At 29.5% G+C, this 20465-nt stretch overlaps 1 protein-coding gene across 4 annotated transcripts; it reads left to right on the plus strand.

Moving 5' to 3' along the window:
- Window positions 1-2062: 2062 nt before the first annotated feature.
- Window positions 2063-18521, plus strand: LOC124500426 (uncharacterized). Of its 4 annotated transcripts, none has more exons than XM_047064498.2 (7): window positions 2063-2710; window positions 3526-3698; window positions 4481-5018; window positions 10906-11102; window positions 13746-14076; window positions 15729-16180; window positions 17123-18521. In XM_047064498.2, the coding sequence occupies exons 1-7, from the start codon at window positions 2668-2670 to the stop codon at window positions 18218-18220; spliced, it is 2832 nt and encodes a 943-aa protein (XP_046920454.2). In that variant the 5' UTR covers window positions 2063-2667; the 3' UTR covers window positions 18221-18521. The 4 variants fall into 4 exon arrangements, with proteins under 4 accessions (XP_046920454.2, XP_046920455.2, XP_075586029.1 ...); XM_047064499.2 differs by having other exon boundaries at window positions 10909-11102; XM_075729914.1 differs by having other exon boundaries at window positions 4481-4583.
- Window positions 18522-20465: the final 1944 nt, after the last annotated feature.

The following is a 20465-nucleotide window of genomic DNA, read 5'->3' on the forward strand; positions in this document are numbered from 1 at the left end:
AAAATCTTAATGATTCGAGTTTTGTTTTGGATGATGGATGAATTTTGTATATATTTTTAGATGATGATTTTGGTTGTCTGGTTGTTATGTTAATTTTTACGTTTTTTTTTTCAAAGAAAAAAACCAGAAAAAACAACCAAACCATCTTGTTGCAATTTTTTTTGAAAACAGAACAGAACAGAACAAAAAAAATACCGAATCGAATTATCAAACAGCAACGACAACGACAACAAAAAAAAATCATTTATTTAGATTTATTAACAAGAGAAAAAACAAATTCCAATTATGACAGGTAGAAAATAATAATTTTTTTTTTGCTTTTAACAATGAAAAAAAAAAATTCACAATTTCTATCTATGTAACCAGCGTGCACATGCATGTGTATACCTGTGTATGCAGCTGCTTTTGATTATGATTAATATCTATATATTGATGATTGCCAATCACTAATGTAACTGTTTTTTTTTTTGTTCTGTTTCTTCATCACCATCATGTTTCTAGTATATTTACATTGGAATTAGTCGTTTTTTTTCTACAATTGTAGCCAATCAGCCAATCGAAAACAATGAAAATGGATCTAAGATTCGTCCTTCGTTCTTTTTTTTGTTTTGTTTTGTTTTGTTTCTTTTCTTCATAATAAAAATCTTAATGAGATCCTCCTTTTATGTACTGCGAAAAAAAAATCAAAAATTTGATGAATAGATTAGTTACGCCCTTTTTTTTCATTGCAAATGTTTTTAACAAAACAAAAACCAAAAACCAAAAACCAATGCAAAGCAAAGCAAAGCAACAGTTGATGTTCAGCATCTTTTCCTTTCTTTCTAGAGATTATATAATGTGATTTTAGGATTTGTAAAACAGAAAAAAATTTTGTTTTTTTTTTGTTCTTCCATTGAATCCACTGGAATTCAATTTATTTTTTTTTTTTTGTTATTAACGTGCGAATATAGCAGAACAAAACGAATTTTTTTTTCTTGTTTTTGTTTTTTTTGTCTAATCGGTTTAATTTCATTTTTTTCATCATCATCATCATCATTATGATTATGATTAGTGGCAGAAAAATATGAAATGAAATGAAATTTTAACTCATCATCATCATCATTATTATAAAATGAAAAACAAAACAAAAAAAAACGATCATCAATTCAATAGAAATGATAACGACAATAAAAAAAATATATATATATGTCGGGTGGTAAATAGCAAAGAATTGAACATGATGATAAGTGGTTAAAAATAGAATTATTCATTACTCCGTTGTTGTTGATTCAGACTGCATCAGTATTTTTTTTTTTTTTTTAGTTTTAGTTTTAGTTTTCGTTGGCAGTTTCTTTGATTAGATGGATGGATGAATTTTTTTCATTTTTTTTTCTGCAAATCTTTGGCCTATACATTATGCACTAGAATCATTCTCAATTGATGATGAGAATGAGGATCACGATGATTACTTGATTGGTTGATTTATATTGAAAAAAAAATAAATTTTTTCCACACAAAAATCCAGATTAGTTTTAAGTCTTTTGTTTTTGTTTTTTTTCTATTTCACCATATCTTCACAAACTTGCTTTTGCATCATCATCAATGAATTTTTTGTGTGTGTATGCGTGGATTCAGGGCAACATTCATATTATAACCAACCGTAACCAATTAGATTTTTTTTAAATACGCCTTTTCCTTATGAATTTATAAACAATTGTGGTTGTAGGAAAAAATAATGGGCGGAGCAACAAATAACAATGGTACATACATACATACATACATATACATAATAAATGTATATAACAGACAAACAAATGGGTGGTACACCCATTCTACTACTACACAGAAAAAAAACATAAACATACAAAATAGGAATAGTAGTAGTCTGTTTTTGTCTCTGTTATTCTATTCGTTTCACTGTTGTTCAAGCTCCGCCTATTTGTTTTTTTTTTCTCCTGAATTTCATATGCTTGTTTTTCTGTGATTTGTATATGGTGTGTGTGTGTGTGTCTGTGAAATTTTGTTATATGCAACAAATCACAAAATTCACACAGTAATCGCAATACTTGAAGCATCTAGAATCATATACAATTTATACTCATTATATCTATGTGTGAAATCCATTCAACTAAAAAAAAAAAAAAAAATTTTTTTTTTGTTTTTTTTATTGGTTTAATTCTCAAATCTCAATACATTGTTATTGTATTATTTGAATCGATTCGTGTCTGTGCATTTTTTTATGCTTATCAAAATTTATTAATCTGATCATCAAGTGTGTGTGTGTGTGTGTACGTGTCACTATGTATGTGTAGTGTAGGTGTGTGTGTTCAGGGACCAAAGTTTTTTTTCCCATCTACAAATAACTATTCTGGTCCCTGGTAAATTGGTTGTTGTTGCAGTGGTTGTTTGATGTGTTGATATTTTTTTAAAGCAATCCAAATGTGAATTTTTTTTACCCATTTTTTTTCATTGAAAATAATTTGTGATACCAAAAAAAAAAATAAAAAGAAAAAAAAAGAAACGAAACCAAATTAAACAACAACAACAACAACAATCACAAAATTCTTCAATTGTTAATGAAAAATTTAATTCAGAAAGGTGCAAATCAAATCAAAGATCTCATTTCATCATCACTGTATTCAGAATAATATCCATCATCATTGCAATTATTCAACCAGACAGAAAAAAATGTCATTGAATATTAGGCCTTTGTTTGGCTATCCATTTCAAGGTATGTTATATATTGCCACCAAAAGAGTTTCGTCATTTAATTTTCACAAGTATGAAAAAAAAACAAAACAAAACACACCAACAACAAAAACAAGCAGATGTTTGTTGAACATCCATCATACACTTCCGTTTTTCGTTTTTTTTTCATCTCGAACAAAATATATCCACCATCATCATCGTCGTCATCGAAATCATGATTGTAGTCGTCATCAAAATCATGATTTTATATATGATCCATCAACATTTGTCTGACTTGGCTTGAATTTTTGATTTTCATTTTCATTTTTTTTTGTTTAGATTTATGAATTCAATTTTTGCATATAAATATTCATCATATCGTGTGGTAATGGTTAATTTATGATGATGATGATGATGATGAATACCTGTTATTATTATTAATATTCATCATAATGTATGAAAACATTTCCATCAACAAAAAATAAACACACACAAACACACACACAGGCACATAAATAACAAACAAAACAAAACAAAAAAACACTGTACGTTTACCTTTGTATTGCATCCAAAGTCGGTACTTTTTTCAAAGTTCAGCCAGAGCCTGTGCGAATTGACGAAAAAATATTTACTAATTACAAATATTAACCAGATTGTTTAGATTAGGTTTAGGGTTTGGTTTTTGTTTTTGTTTTTTTTACGAGAGAAAGATAGGCTTAAATGTTGATTTTGATGGATTGATTTCAATTTCGGGAACGAGAAATTTCATTTATTTTTTTCGGTTTTTTTTTCTTTAAATTTTGAAAAATTTAATTTTTTTTTCTTCATTCATTTTATTTATATCTATATATTATTTAGGCCAAGGAAGAGTGAATCAATTGGGTGGTGTATTCATAAATGGTCGTCCATTACCGAATCATGTACGATTAAAGATTGTTGAATTAGCAGCAGCCGGTGTACGTCCATGTGTTATATCCAGACAATTACGTGTATCACATGGTTGTGTATCAAAAATATTGAATCGTTATCAGGTAAGATGAATTATTATCAATTGAGACACCAACAATCGATCAATCAATCAATCAATTGATCAATGAATAATGAATTTATTGAATGTTTCCGTTTTTAGATTGTGTTGAACAGAAAATGATTAGTGGTTAGTAAAGCCTAAACACATATTGACCTGAATGAACCATACATAATGATACAATTAGACAAAATATAATGAAATGAAAGAAATGAGATTATTTCAAACGTTTTTTCTGTTGTTCGGTTATTATAATCTTGTGGTTCTAATTCGAATAAATATCTGGTACAGAAAAAAAAGAAAGATTTCAATTTTTTCTGGAACGATGATGATGATAATCTGATTATAATTTTTGATCCATGATTAAAAATTATTTCAGTGGTCACCAACACCACAATTCATTTGAAGGTTGATTTCAATCGACCGACTGATATTTATTTGAAAATGAAACTTTGAAACTTTTTTTTTCTCCGAATAAAACTGATGAATAGACTAAGTTTGAGCTCCTTAGTCGTTGAATTATTTGGTAACGATTTTTCAGTGAGAACAACAACAACAACAGGGAAAAAACGTTTTGAATTTTATTTTCGCTTATTATCCATTAACAATATGTTGGCCACATTATCCGCTCAAGTAGATTTGCTGTAATCAGATTAGAAGCAGATTTTTTTTTCTCGTTTTGTATATGAAGTTTGATGATAAGGATTCATGATGAAAATGTCATTCTTTCATGAAATGTCATAATTTTTTTTCATCTTTCTTATTTTCATCATTTCTTTTTTTTAGGAAACCGGATCAATACGCCCCGGTGTAATTGGAGGTTCAAAACCACGTGTTGCAACACCTGATATTGAGAAAAGGATCGAAGAATATCGTAAAGAAAATCCAGGTATCTTTTCATGGGAGATACGTGATCGTCTTATAAAAGAAGGTTTATGTGATCGTACAACAGCACCATCAGTATCATCAATTAGTAGGCTATTACGTGGACCATATAATGCTCATCATCCACATCTGAATTCACATTCACATTCACATCATCATCATTATAATCATAGCCATTTTAATAGTAGTGGTGGTGGTGGTTTAGTTTCAACATCGACTTTACATACTAATAATCATAGCCATAGAATTCTACAACAAAATAATGATGATGATGATGATGATGATATTGATGAAGAACAGAATAATATTCATTCATTAATGAATATCAACAATAAACCACAACAACAACAACAACAACAACAACCACAACAACAACAACAACAACAACATAAGCATTCTATTGATGGAATTCTTGGTGCTTCTAGCTTTAAAAATGAATGTGAGTGTGTTTTCCCTCCTCCCCACTACCTCAAAAATTTTTATCTCTCAATTTTGAATCAAAAAAAAAAATTTCTATTTCTTCATTCATTCATTCATTCTGAAAAATTCATTCAAATTCAATCAAATTATATTCAGGATTTTCCCTGCCCCCCATCTATCCCCATTCCCCCGCAAAAAAAAACAAAACAAAATTTTCAAGATTCTTCTTTGCTTGATCATTTTTTTCCCAATTGTTTGTTGCACGTGCAATTTGATATTTGCATAATTTTTAACATTTTTTTTCCATTATAAATTTTGCATGAATTTTAGTTTCAGTTTTACAATATTATAATCTATATAATCCGTTTGTTTGTGAATATGAATAATTTTCCAATCAACTTGATTCTGGAATGACATAAACAAATCAATTATAAATTTTTTTTTTTGGTTTCATTCATTGACAATTGATTGATTCGATTATTGTGGAATTGTCAAAAGTCAACTCTTTAATTCTCATGACAACGACGACAACAGTAATTGACAACTGAAGAGTAGACAAATATTGTGTAATCACACACGCACACACAGGTCATGTTTTGTTTTTTTTTTTTTGAGATAATTATACAAAAAAAAACCAAAATCCGAAATTGTCACATTCATTGTCTGATTTGCTTGCCTGACTGACAACAGTTTCTATTATTTCATTCAGATACCAGCACCACTGTAACCAAGAGAATGAAATAAAAAGATTTTGATGATGATGATGATAATCGGATTTTTGGCAAGATTTACAGGGAAATATTTCTTTCTTTTTTTCAATTTCAAATTTCCAATTGACAATGACTTGCATAATACTCGAGGTTTTATTTGTGTGTAACAGCTGCGACAAATCGATTTGAATGCATGGACACACCACACCACACACCACAAAAAATACAATCGATTGGTCCTAGAACATAGGTTTTTCTTTGATGAGAAAAAAACAGCATGTACAATGAGAATTTTTTTTTCAATTCAAACGAACACACACACACACACATACCTTGACCGCGAACTCTGACCTCGAAGGCCCTAAATGTTTGTGTGTGTGTGTGTGTGCTGATAAATACAGGAACCACCAACGATTTAATCCAATTGAGTAAAGTTTTTTATGTTCTACCCGAATGAAATACAAAACGATTGTGTCGTTTTTTTTGTGTCTAATTGTATCATTTGGTTGTCGTTTAGAGGTCGAGTTAAATGACGATGATGATGATGATGATAATGATCATTAAGGATGTTTTAGGTTTGCGTGTGTTGGTTAGGTTGGCTTTTAAAATTAAATTAATTTTTAATTTGATTATGTTTTTTTAATGGATTTTTTTTTTGTTTTTTTTTGCTATTATAACTGGGTCTTATTTTTTTTTGACCACTATTTTGACCGCTGTGTCTGTGTGTGTGTGGCAGGATCATCATTTAATGATAATGATGGCTTCTATTTTGTCTAAAATATTATGTGTGCCTTTTTGATAAAAATACCGATCAATCGATCGATCGATAGATCGATTGAATCGATTGGATTGAAAAATTGATCGATCGACACGAAGACATATCATATCATATAATAAACATCATCATGGCAGATAAATGAAAGATAGAAAAAAAAATTGGGTATTTAACATTCATATTATCATCATCATGGCCTGTTAATCTTTTCATGATGTTGTTGATGGTGATGATCGCCAAAAGAAGCGCCAGTAGAGGCAACACACACACACACACAGACATTCTTTCCTTTCTCTACGTTTCGCATTCAATTTAATCGAAAAAAAGAAAGAAATTAAATCACGAATAATAATAACAAACAAACAGTGAAAAAAAATGGCGGCAAAAAAATCCTTATATCTAATGTGTACGTCGACATGTATTGATCTCGATCTTCGATGATCTGTGTGTTCGAAGAATTCGAATACTGTGGTCCACCACCAATCCAAAAGGAAGAAAAAAATCTCATCTGATGCCATTCAAATTGTCGACACGAACGAACGAACGAACGAATACATCGAACCAAACACAAACACGAATATATTATAGGCGGATATATTCAAAGTTCTTTTGTTGTTGTTGTTGTTGTTGTTATTGGAGACTTTGTAGATTGAGTTTCAAAGATGCTGCTAAAAGTATTTTTTTTTTTTTTGGCATTTTTTTTCTCGATGTTTGTGTGTGTGTGTGTGTGGTCAAGTTTTACAAAGTTGGCAGATAGATGGATTGGACATCTGAAGCCGTCATTATCATCACCATTACCACCATTATATGATTTATGTGTGTGTGTATATTTGTGTTTAGATTTTTTCCATCAATCCCATCAATTTACTGGTCATTGGTAGTGCGTGTGTGACATCCAATCAATATGATGATGATGATAATAATAATGATGAGATTGATGGAAACAAAAAAAAAGATATTTTTTGCCATCAAAATCGCGTGACATAGATGTATTCGTCGATGATTTTCTCTTTGTATTTTTTTTTTTTTTTTTTTTTGATCGATATTCTATTCACATTTTTTGCTTTGTTTATGATAAATCGGGATTCGATTCATCTTTGTAAATGGAATAAAAAATCATTCCCGGAAAACAAAAATGATTCGGTCATCATCTAGTGGTAGTAAAAAATGTTCGGAAATTGACAAAGAAAAAAATGAAATGAAATGAAAATAGCTTAAATTTCATTCCAATGGCAATTTGGCGTGCACGTCAATTATTAGAAGAAAAGAATTTGAACACGTCCACCATGAATTCATTTTCAATCTGCTGGCCAGCACACAACATACAATGTAAAAGTGTTGTTGTTGTTGTTGTTGAAATGAATTGAGCAATCAAAATATTGTCATCATCATCATTATCAGCAATGAATTGGTTACCATTGTAAAATTTTTTTTTAAGCTATTAACACCTGAAAACAAACGTATCGTCGTTGTTGTTGTTGTTATGGATGATGATGATGATGATCAGTGATTATCTGATTGCGCAAGCTATCATTACATTATCATTTTGTTATCTTTCTATTTTTTTCTCTCATTGAAAATAATGATGGGCGTTTCATATGTTCATCATATATGTCACAACGAACACTAAAAATCTTGAATCTAATTCGAAATTAATTGTATATCACACACAACCATCTGTACATTTTGTATTATGTGTCGGGTCAATTTGTTGTTGTTGTTGTTGTTGTAGTCTTTTTTTTATCTTTTTCAAATGATTATCATCATCATCATCATCATCATCCTTATCCAAAATCCTGTACAAAAATTCTCTTGTGAATGAATTGAATTGAATGTTGAATGTTTAAATAGAAAATGGTCTATTGAAATTGAGATGATGTTGCCGCCCCCATTCCTGTGAAGAAGAGAAAAATAAAAAAAAAATTATCCGATTCGTTTGATTGTTGATTGTTAACTTCAATCCATTGATTTCCGTTGTTGTTGTTGTTGTTATTACTTGATTACCTTTTTTTTCTTGCCCACAATAGACATAGACACAATTATAACCCAATTAGATTGTAATTCATTTTGTATTATTGTTGTTGTAGACGATAATTACTTAATTTAGCTTCTGTTCATTGTTGTTGTTGTTGTTGTTGTTGTAGTTATAGTTGAGATTCAAGATTCTATTATCAATTCAACAACACAATGATCTAATTGAATTTTAAATTTCATAATAGATATACATACACAATGACATTAAATTGAAACATTGTGTGTGTGTGTATGTGTACCTGTGGGAAACAAAATGAGCATTGAATTGAATTTTAAAAATTTTTCTTTTCCCGAATTGAATTGAAAATTGAATTGTTGTACAAAAGTAAAGAAGAATAGCTTCCATTCATTTATTATTGTTGTTGTTGTTGTTGATTTGATTATCTTTTGTATTTTTTTTCTTGGTTTGGTCAAGAAAAAAAAATTTTTTTCTGACTTCTGTTTTTTCAATTTGTTTGAGATTAAGTCATTAAAAACAATTCAGCTCAATTGGCGGCGGTGATGGTGGTGGTGGTGGTGGTGGTGATTGTGTATGTGTTTTTTGTTTCGAAGGAATAAATAAAAATGGATGAAAAATGAATGACCAAGAAATGATTATCAATTTTCAATTTTTATATCAATCAATCGTTGAACTTTTTGAAATTTTTTTTTTTTGCTTCATTTGAAAAGTTCAAAGTAATCGTGTAATTTATCTGCACAAGAGTTCTGATTCTGATTTTTTTTATTTGTTGGTGTTTTGTTTTATCTTTGATTTTTATAATGCCGCTTGTTGTTTGCTTAAGCATCATCATGTATTACCATGTTTCTCTCTCTCTCTGTGTGTGTGTGTGTGAACATGGTCTTTAGAGAATCTTAATAACCTTTGCCGACAATAATTTTTTTCCCTCATTTTATATCACTGTTAATAATAATCATGGCTAAAATTGTTAATTAAAAAAAAAACAAGACCAAATAGAAGAAAAAAAAATAGATAGACAAGCAAGCCAGCCAGCCGCGCAAGCTGCGTGGCGGTAAAACGTGTGTGTGTGTGTGTGTGTGTGTGTATATATGCTGAAATCATTTAAGCCAAATGATAATCATTGAAAGACCAAACAACAACAACAACAACAAGAAGGAAAAAAAATGAAAACATTAAACACATCGTTTTTTTTAATGAAGAAAATGGTGAAAAAATCATGCATCCAAAATATTGCTACAAGTAGAAGAAGACTCAAGCATAGCTCAATATACAATATAATACACAGCTTGATGATGTTCGGTTCTTATATTTTTTTTCTGCCATAGCCACGCAAGCTAGGTCTTCTGATCATAAAGTCATTTCTTAATTAAATTAGGCAATTAATCACTTGACCAAATGTGTGTATATGTTGATCAAAAATGGTGGCCGTAGCCATCATCATCGTGATTCTGATTCTATCTATGTCGGCTAATATTTTTTTTTTGATTATTATGTAATTTGTACTAATTGAAATGCCTCGATCAATTTATTGATCGGTTTATGTTCATCTAAAATGTACCGAACAAATGTACCGAATTGCGACAAAAAAAAATTTTTTTTTGAAAATTTCAAGTTTTATCATTTGCAAAATGAATGTAATTGATCAAATCAAATCAAATGATGATGCGTTACTACTGATCATCATTTGGAAAATGATTTTTTCTTTATATAAATCTGAAAAGAATTTCTCCATTTTTATTCACACTTTCTGATCTGTCAAATTTCTTCTTTTTTTATTTCAATCAATTGAAATGAAAACCGACAGTTTTTTTTTCTCTCTCTCTCTCTCTCTCTCTTGAATCCCTCATAATCTTTCAGACACTTCGGTTTAAATGGGCAATTTTCAAAAAAAGCAAAAATTAATTGAACACAATGATTAACGATTATTCGGTGTCATTTTTTTTATATATATTAAATCGATATCAATGACTGTGTGTGTGTGTGTGGGTAATTATTTCTAATTATTATAATCACCTTTTATATGTATGCGTGTGTGCAATGAGTATGAAACCTGAATTTTTATTTTGTCATACACCAAAAGAATTGTCCACACTATTCGAAGATGAATGTAAAGAATTTGCTTTTGAAAATTCATCAAATCAATGGCTTATTCTCAATCAGAAAAAAAACCTGAGATTTATTGTCTATTATAAGGAAAAAAAATTAATCGTCACATTTAATCATTTCAATCAAGAAAAAAAAAGTAAAAGATTTTTGTTGTTGTTGTTGTTGCCGTCGCTGTTGTTGTTGTCGTTGTTGTTGTTGCATCTTATATATTGCTGTTACACACACTGTCATTTGTTTTATTTGTTTGAAAGAAATTGATTTGATTTTTCTTTTTTTTCTCATTCTTCAATTTTTTTTATTCCTCTCGATATTTATATTTTAGCAGATGATTCTGGCAGTGATTCTAGTGATGTTGAACCAGGATTAACATTGAAACGTAAACAACGTCGTTCACGTACAACATTCACTGCACATCAATTGGATGAATTGGAAAAAGCATTTGAACGTACACAATATCCAGATATTTATACACGTGAAGAATTGGCACAACGTACAAAATTGACTGAAGCACGTGTTCAGGTAAGAAGATTTGTTAATTGAAAAACTTTTTTTTTTTTGATAAAGAAAAAAAAAATTCTGTACGCGACTAACAATTTGAAAAAATAGGTGTTGCAAATAATGATAATCATGTTGAGAATGATTTTCGTTGTTGTTGTTGTTGTCGATTGAATCAGAATTTTTTTTTTTTTTTTTTTGATTGTGAAAGGTCATAATTTTCTTGTAAAAGAAAAATTAGTGATAAAGAGAAAAAAAAATTGTTAACGACAACAACAACGAGAACAACGAGAACATACGGTAGCCACAAACACAGACCACCAACACCAATCGAAACCCACTAATTTGGTGGCCATTGTCCATCACACATTGAGTGAATAGAAAAGAAATAAAATATGAAAATTGCTTGCCGCGCGCGCGACAGCTCGATCATTTTTGTTTTTTTTTTTTTTGCAAAAAAATCGCACCTCAACAATTTTGTTGTTCAACACACCAAATTCATATTTATCGATCTATCGATGATTATGATGATGATGATGATGGTCAATTTTAGAATTTTTTTTTGTTATTATTTATCAAACATAATACATGATTATGATTATCGTCGATCAGATAGTAGTTCAGAAAAAAAACGTCAAAAAAAACGCCGTTTCTTTTTTTTTTTTTTGGTTTTGGTCACGAAATAATATTATGTGAACACACACATAAACATAAAAATAGAATCGATCATCATCATCAATCGATCCGACTTGAATGTTCAACACATTTAATTTTGTTCTTGTGAACATATTATAAATCAGAATAGAATGGAAAAAAAATTTAAATTTCAATTGCGCCTCAAGTCATTGATAATAATAATAATAATAATAACAATCATTCATCCATTTCAAATTCAATCAGGATAAAAAAAAATTTAATTATTGACCATCGGTCAATATCTTTTGTTAAGAAAAAAAAACTACTCTGATACAAAGGTGTAGGTCAAAAGATCAATGGGAAAAAAATCGGTGGCTATTCATATTTAAATCAAACGCCCAAGAAAAATGTTATCAATCTGTTCACAAACATAATCATAATCAATTCAAATCAAATCTCATCGATTTGTCTATTTTCAAAAGAAGAAGAATGGTTAATTGTATTTCAATCGGCCTATCCTTGATCATCGAAATCGATCAAAATTGAAAATGAACAAAAAAAAAAGAAAAAAGAATTGTCAAATTTTATTTATTCAAAGATGTTAATTATCATCGACAAGTTCAAGATGTTTTTGTGTTAATTAATCAAAATGAAAATATAAATAAATCGGTAATCAAAAGAAAATGATTCCCGATGATGAATTTTTTTTTTACAAATATACAAATGATGATCATTTCAATGTTACAATTTGCCATCGGCTACAACGATGATGATGATGATCAAGAATGAAAAAAAGCCGAATTTTTTTTCATAAAATGAAAAAAAAAATTTTTTTGTTTGATGTTCATGACAAGTTGAAATTAAGTTTTGTATTTTTTTTGTCCATCTTTCTATCTATCTATTTATCTGACATACAGGTCAGCTTGTTGTTTTTTCAAATCTTACACACACTCACACACACACATTTCACACCATCTCATGTATCAATGAAAATTATGTAGATGGGATGAATATTTCAATGATGATGATGATGATGATGATGATGATGGTAGTTAACTATTCTACGTTAAAACTTGCTGAATTAGCTTGCGTAGATGAATTTTTTTTTCCATCCGAACAATAAACAATGACTTTTTTCTCTCTCTCTCTTTTCAAAAAAAAAAATTCATTTTCAACATTATGATATTGTTGTTGTTGTTGTTGTTGCTGTTGCTGTTTCTGGACCGCACACAAACATTACGTTTATTTTTTGTCATGTCAAATCACAAGAAAAAAAAACAGACGTCTGTGTGTGTGTGAGTGTGTGATTATTATTCAGCAAATTGCAAACAGCAACAAAAAACAAAATAAGAAGAAAAAAATTGCCTGATAATTAAATGGTTAGCGACCACCACCAATGCCAACATTTACAGCAACAACAACAACAACAACAAAAAATTGTATAGGTGAAGAACAACAACAGCAAACAAGACAAAATAAAAAATAAAAATAAAGGATCGACCCGAAATATGTCCATCATCATCATCATCATCATCACCGTCATAATATTCTCATTGATTTTTTTTTCAAAATCGATCATGATGATGATGATGACGATGATGGACAACAACAAGTGGTTGTTGTATTATATTTTATTAATTTGCCATATCCAATATTTTCGAAAAAAAAAGTCTGGCCGTCCATCAGTCAGTCAAATGAGAAAAAAAAAACAAATCATTCAAGTTCACACCAACATCAGTATAATACTGTGTGTGTCAAATCAAATCACAAAATCGGGTCGCACTACCTCTCTCTTTATTTATTGTGTGTGTGTGTGTGTGTGTAATTTTGAAAAAAGTTAAAAAAAATGAGAATATTCCAACTGTAATTGTGCAATGTGCACACCTTTTCTTCTTTTGTATTTTAAAACAGAAAAAAACTAATTAATTAATTAATTTGTTGATTAATTAATTAATTGATTTAGGAAGAAAAATTTTCAATTCAATTTGAATCAATTTTTTTTATATTGTTTTTATCGCCTGTTGTGTATAGGTTTGGTTCAGTAATCGTCGTGCACGATGGCGTAAACAGATGGGCAGTCAACAATTGAATGGATTTTCGGCTGCATTAGCATCATTACCGGCAATGCATGCAGCGGCCGCCTATACAGCACAAACGGCTGCAGCAGCAGCAACAAATTCATATTTATTAGCAGCTGCACAACATCATCATCATCAACAACAACAACAACAACAACAGCAAGCATCATTAACTGAAACTGCCCAAGCAGCCGCATCCAATACAACATCAACTTCATTGGCTTCTGTAGACAATACAAATAATAATAATAATAATCAAAATTCACAATATCAAACATCACAAGGTAAATTATTATTGATTATTAGTATTTCATTTTTTTTCTGTGTTTATAGTTTCTATATTATCGACAGTATTTTTTTTTGTGATATATGTGAATGATGGATTTGTACACATGCGTACATTGAATTGATATTATTATTATTAAAACAAGGGCGTCAACCCAATGTTGTGAATTTTAGCCTTTAATGAATAGGATAATGTTTCGATTTATAGTCATCATCACAAGTTCATTGGTGTTTATTTTTTTTTTGTACATTTCATAAGGTTCCAGCCAAAAAAAAAAAAAATTCAATTTATCTCGACATAGATGTTCAAACTTTTCATTTTTTCTGTCTCTCTCATACAAAATTCAAGCAGTTAATAATGATATTGACCATATATAATCATAATCATTAACCATAATCATAATTAGGTGCTCCTTTTGCAAAGACATAGAATGTGTGGCGATTGGTACTTTTCATCATCATCATCATCATCATATCATATCTCAATTGATGTCCGAAAAGTTTTCTTGATGAATTTTTATTTTCCATAGCATATAATACTACCTTTTTACTAGTTGAATCCGACAAAAAAAAGATTATCAAACGGTAGCAATAAATTGAAATGAAATGAAAAACCGAATGATAAATTGTTCGAATAATCATAATCACATCAAACACTTGAAAGAAAAAAAATGACATGAACTTTTTTTTTGAAGGAATCAAACCAAAAAAAAACTATCAAAGTTCAAAAAAAAGAGATTCATTCGAATGGTAAATTTTCACCTGGTATCTTTATGATGTTGATGATGATGATGATGATGATTACTGGTGACCATAAATTACAATAAAAATGTCACCAATATCAAAAGGTACAGGTTTTTTTGTTGTTGTTGTTGTTGTTGTACCGATTGTTACCGATCATTAATTCATCAGAGAGGTGGATGAATCAAATTATCAGCTAGTTAATCAGAATTAATAGTGTTTCGAATATATATATACAACATAGTCAACTTACATACAACACATGAATATTTTATTTTTTATAAATAAAAAAATAAAAAAAAAATTTCATTTTGATTTTGAAATCAAGTTTTAGCCAATAATGGTCGGCCATTTCGGGAAATCTAAACATATCATTTTTGATAATCTATTTTTTTCCCTTAGAAAAAAAATGATCTTTATTATTATCATCATCTTCATGATATTCATAGTCGTTGACTAAACGAAAAAAAAAACGAGTGAAAAAAGAAAAATTTTTTTTTTTGCGGTCATCATCCAATGAACACAATGAATAATGATTGCTGCTCATAAATAAATGGTGATGGTGGTGGCGGCGGCGGTAGTGACAAAACATCTCGCATTTGTTTTCATAAACCAATGAAAATGATCGGCCAACCAATATCAATTCATCACCACCACCTTAAATTAAAAAAAAAAATTTAAATTATAGCCAGACAAGATTGGAAAGTAATCCCAAAATATAATTTCTTTCGATTTTTTTATTATTATCGGAAATAAATATATTCATTCATTCTTTTATCTTAATGTTTTTTTTTCACTATAACTATTCTGTCGATGTAATATATGGAATTAATCAATGAAAATTATCACCATCATCATAATTCATTTGTATAATTGAATCATATTTTTTCTTTTCTGTTTTTTTTTCTAGATTGTGGCAATATACATCAAACATCATCATCATCATCATCATTACATCATCATCCACATCATTCAATGCATCATCATCATCATCATACACCTTCTTCACATCATCATCTTCATCATCATCATCCATCCAATCATAATATCCACCATCATCATTCAAATCATATGACACAATATCATCCAATAAATACTAGTAGTAATATAAATGTAAATTTTTCTCCACACAATCATCCACATTCTCATCAACAACATTCAACAATGAATATTACAACAAATAATACAAATTTACATCATCATCATCCTCATCATCATTTGCAACAACAACAACAACAACAACAACAGCAGCAACAACAACAGCAACAACTACAACTACAACAATCATCATCGTTATCACATCCGGTAAATACAACAACACAACGTTATCTATCAGCTGATCCAGCTGCATTACAATCACAGGTAAATGTTTGTTCGTTTTTTTTTTAAATCTCTTTACACAAGCTTTTTATAAAAAAAATCAATTAAATTTTTATTTGATAATTATGGTTGTGTTGATTTGAAACAAAAAATGACAACAACAACAACAACAACAACAACAACAACAACAACAAAAAACAACCTGTTTATTATACGATTGATGATCATCATATATAAAAGTGGACAACTTGTTTATTTGTTATATTGTGCTGGATTGAGATATCAAATGTAAAGTTTGATTGACCGATTATAATTATCATCATCATCATTATTATTATCATTGGTGATGATAATAAATGGTCATCGGCGACAATAACAATAACAATAATCGAGACACACACACACACACATTCAATTGAATTTACTGGTGATCAATCTTAATTTTTTTTTCTCTAGTTTAGTTCAGTTTTTTTTTACAGATGATAATTTTAGTTTACATTATCATCATCATCATGGAAAAAAATGTTATGTTATTTCAGCTGCTGATGATGTTTTGGTGGTTGTTTTGTTGTTGTTGTTGTTGTTGTTGTATCTCTCAATAACAATTCACAGGAAAAAATGAAATGAAATTAAATGAAATTAATTTTCAAAATCATCAAACACACACACATACACATTGTTAGTTGATAAAATTCAATTAGAAAAAAGTTTTCATTTTTATTTTTTTTTCTCGCAACAATAACAACATGTTCAATGTTGACCAAACAAAAAAAAAAAAAAAAAAAAGAAAACAATTTGTCTTGTTCGTCTTGTACAATGGAGAATTCGAATTATTCTATTGAAATTTTTAATTTTTTTTTACAATAATTTTTTTTTTTGACTTTTATTGAAATCAATCAATCAATCAATCAATTGGAACATTCAATCAATCAAACTAATACAATTATTTTCTCATTATTATTGTTGTTGTTGTTATTATTATAGATGTTGAATATGTTGAATAATACGAATATAAATTCAATTACCAATGATTATGCTGTTTCATTGGCACAACAACAACAACAACAGCCATTATCATCATCGTCATCATCATCATCATCCGGTACAGCTGTTGCTGCTGCCGCTTCTGCCGCCGCTGCTGCTGCTGCAGGTGGTGGTGGTGGTGGTAGTAGTGGCGGTATTGGTTGTATTTCACCAATTTTATCATCATCATCCACATCGATTGATAATAATAATGGCCGTAATAGAAATACAACAACATCATCATCATCATCATCATCATGGTTAACAACAGCAGCATCAACAAACAATAATAATGATAATATGGATCATTCAACCGGAAATGGAAATGGATTACAAAACAACGGTAGTGGTAATACTACTAGTAGTAGTAGTAGTAATGGCAATAATAATTCTTCAGCTACAAACAATAATAATGATAATAAACTTGTATCGCCTATTATAAACAATGATACATCATCATCTTCATCTTCCTCATCATCATCATCATCATTATCACCAACATCAACGAATGGTCAACAACAACAGCATTGGTCTGCCAATACAAATACAAATGGTCAAGCAAATACATCAAATAATTCATGTTCAATGAGTCAAATGTTAATGATGGATTCGATTGTAACTAATCGTACGATAGAATCATCATCATCATCAATATCACCGGTAGCAACATCACCATCATCAACAATCATTGGTACTAATAATAGTGGTCATCATTTAGCAACTATTAATGGAAGTCATCATCTTGCTCATTATCATCATCATCATCATCATCCAATTGCTTCCGGTATGCATGGTCATCATCCACATGTACCACATCATCCAGGTACCAGTATTCATCATGCTGTTCATAATCCACATCATCCACATCACCAAAGTTCAACAACAACAACAACACCAACTGTTGCAGCAGCAGCTGCAGCAGCAGCCGCAGCGGCTGCTGCTGCTTCCGCCGATCCATTTGGTTTTGTTACCGCTGCTAATCATGCCGATGCTTTAACTAAATCATCATTTTATTATGCATCACAATTTGGTAGTGGTATACGTGGCCTTAGTTTGTAAATTTTTTATTTTACAAAAATAAAATTTCATGTTTATTTTCACATCTTTATAAAAAAAAAAATTATTATATACCCACTATATTGGGGAGGAGGAAGATTGATTCGAAACCAAAGTTTTTCAAAATGAATTAAATCAATCAATCAAGAAACAAAGAATAATAAAAAAAAAATTATTGAATATTTATACACACACACACAAACAAACACAACTGACCACCGCCCATAAAAATCCTAAATCATTGTAATTCTAGTTCTTATTTACTATTAAAATGATATATAAAATTAAATTGAATTTCACATTTTCGCTTTCTATGGTTGTCGTTTTTTTTTTGTCGTTATTTTGAATTTGACAAAATCATATCCCTAGACACACACACACTCAAACAAACATCATACCGCCGGTACACACACACACATATATACAGGAAAAGCTTAGATAAACAAATTTGCCGCTTTTTATCTTTCTTTTTCCAATGCCACGATCCAAAAAAACCATGATTTACAAACAAACAAACACACACACACACACACACACACACACACACACACAGACAACACAGGTATATCTGACCACAAAAATAACAGAAATATATTCGGAGAAAAGAAAAAAAAATCAACGATCTTCGAAGTCACGAACAATGATTTTGGATGAGAGAGAGAAAGAATAAATGTTTCGAATTGAAACGAAAAAAAATAAAATAAAAACTTCTACTATATCAACATATCAGTATATACAATATGAAATAGTCACGTTTGTTATATCGAACCATTGCTTTGCTTGTTGATGACTTGGCCACATCACACCATCATCTACGATGATGATGATGATCATCATCATCATTCATGAATATAAATCACGAATCTTTATATCGTTGTTGTTGTTGTTGTTGTTGTTGGTTTATTTTAACAATATTCACAAACACACGGGTCATATATATTCTTCATGTGTGGTTCTTCGTTGATTGGTTTGTTTGATGGTGGTGGTGGTGGTGGTAGTAGTAAATATTTCGGTATTTTTTTATTATTATTATTATTATTTGGTGTCCATTTTCGTCTTTCTTTTCCGTGTGATTATGATGATGATGATGATGATCGGTGTGTGGCTTTGAAACAATACCGAAAATTTTCTTCTTCAATCTGATTTTGATTCGTATTTTTTTTTTTTTTTTTGTTTTGAAAATTTAATTCAGAAAAAAATTTTTTGAATAAAAATTCTCATCAGAAGTGAATGTAGAAAAAACAAAAGTGTCAGATCATCATCATCATCATCATTTCAGAGGCTAAATTGGATTTTTGTTTTGTTTTGTTTTTTTTTGTAAAAATGCCGCTCGCGCATCAACTTTTTTTTTTGGATGAATGCCACACATCATAATGATGATAATATTGACTGTTTTATTTTCCATTTCAAAATTTTCTTTCTCTCTATCTCTCTTTAAATCATCAAGGCTATGAATTTCTTTGTTTTTTTTTTCTTCTTTATTCGCCTTCTCCACAACTGTATATATAAAAATAAGTCACGCGATAACTTGTTGTTCGTGTGCATACATGTATGTATGTATGGGTCAAAAATGGAAATTTTCATGGCACAAAAACAAAACAATGAATCTGAAACTTCATTATCATTTCATTCATCGAATTTACAAGAAATTTTCGCGGTTATTTTTCCAAGAAAAATTTTTTTTTTATAGACAAAACAAAAAAAATTATGTAATCCAATATACTACAAATTGAGCATAAATAAATCAACCAAAAATGTTGTAACAAACAGACAAGTTAAATTCATATATTCCATCATCATCAACAATCATCATCATCATGTTGTGTTGTTGGTAATAATAATAATAATAATAATAATGATGATGATGGCCATGTCATAATAATAATTTATATACTTCCGTTACCCTAGAAAAAAAATGTTGTTGCATAAAGAAAACGAAAAAAAAAGTTTTACGTTTTCGTTTTCACATTGACCTTATGCAAATTGAGAAATTTTACAATTTTTCCACACATATATATACCACACTATATATATCTATCCTACTACTGATTTCAATGATTCGTTTCCTTTCCATTAAAGGTCAATAAGTATGAGCCTAACAACAACAACAACAACAAAAAACAAACCATAATTTACAGCTCATTTAAGAATTACCATTTTAAACATAATTGAAATGAAAATCATTTGTAACATTTAAAGATCATCGTAACATTTCGTTTCGGATCATATCAAATGAAAATGATGGTGG

Source organism: Dermatophagoides farinae, chromosome 4, assembly GCF_024713945.1.
Source record: "Dermatophagoides farinae isolate YC_2012a chromosome 4, ASM2471394v1, whole genome shotgun sequence".
NCBI classification, from domain to species: domain Eukaryota; kingdom Metazoa; phylum Arthropoda; class Arachnida; order Sarcoptiformes; family Pyroglyphidae; genus Dermatophagoides; species Dermatophagoides farinae.

Excerpts from the sequence above, each read along its gene's own strand:
- LOC124500426 (XM_047064498.2), top strand. The coding sequence starts at position 2,668 with ATGTCATTGAATATTAGGCCTTTGTTTGGCTATCCATTTCAAG. Across the intron at positions 11,103-13,745 it reads TGACTGAAGCACGTGTTCAG|GTTTGGTTCAGTAATCGTCG; the intron begins GTAAGAAGATTT and ends TGTTGTGTATAG. Across the intron at positions 16,181-17,122 it reads CAGCTGCATTACAATCACAG|ATGTTGAATATGTTGAATAA; the intron begins GTAAATGTTTGT and ends TTATTATTATAG.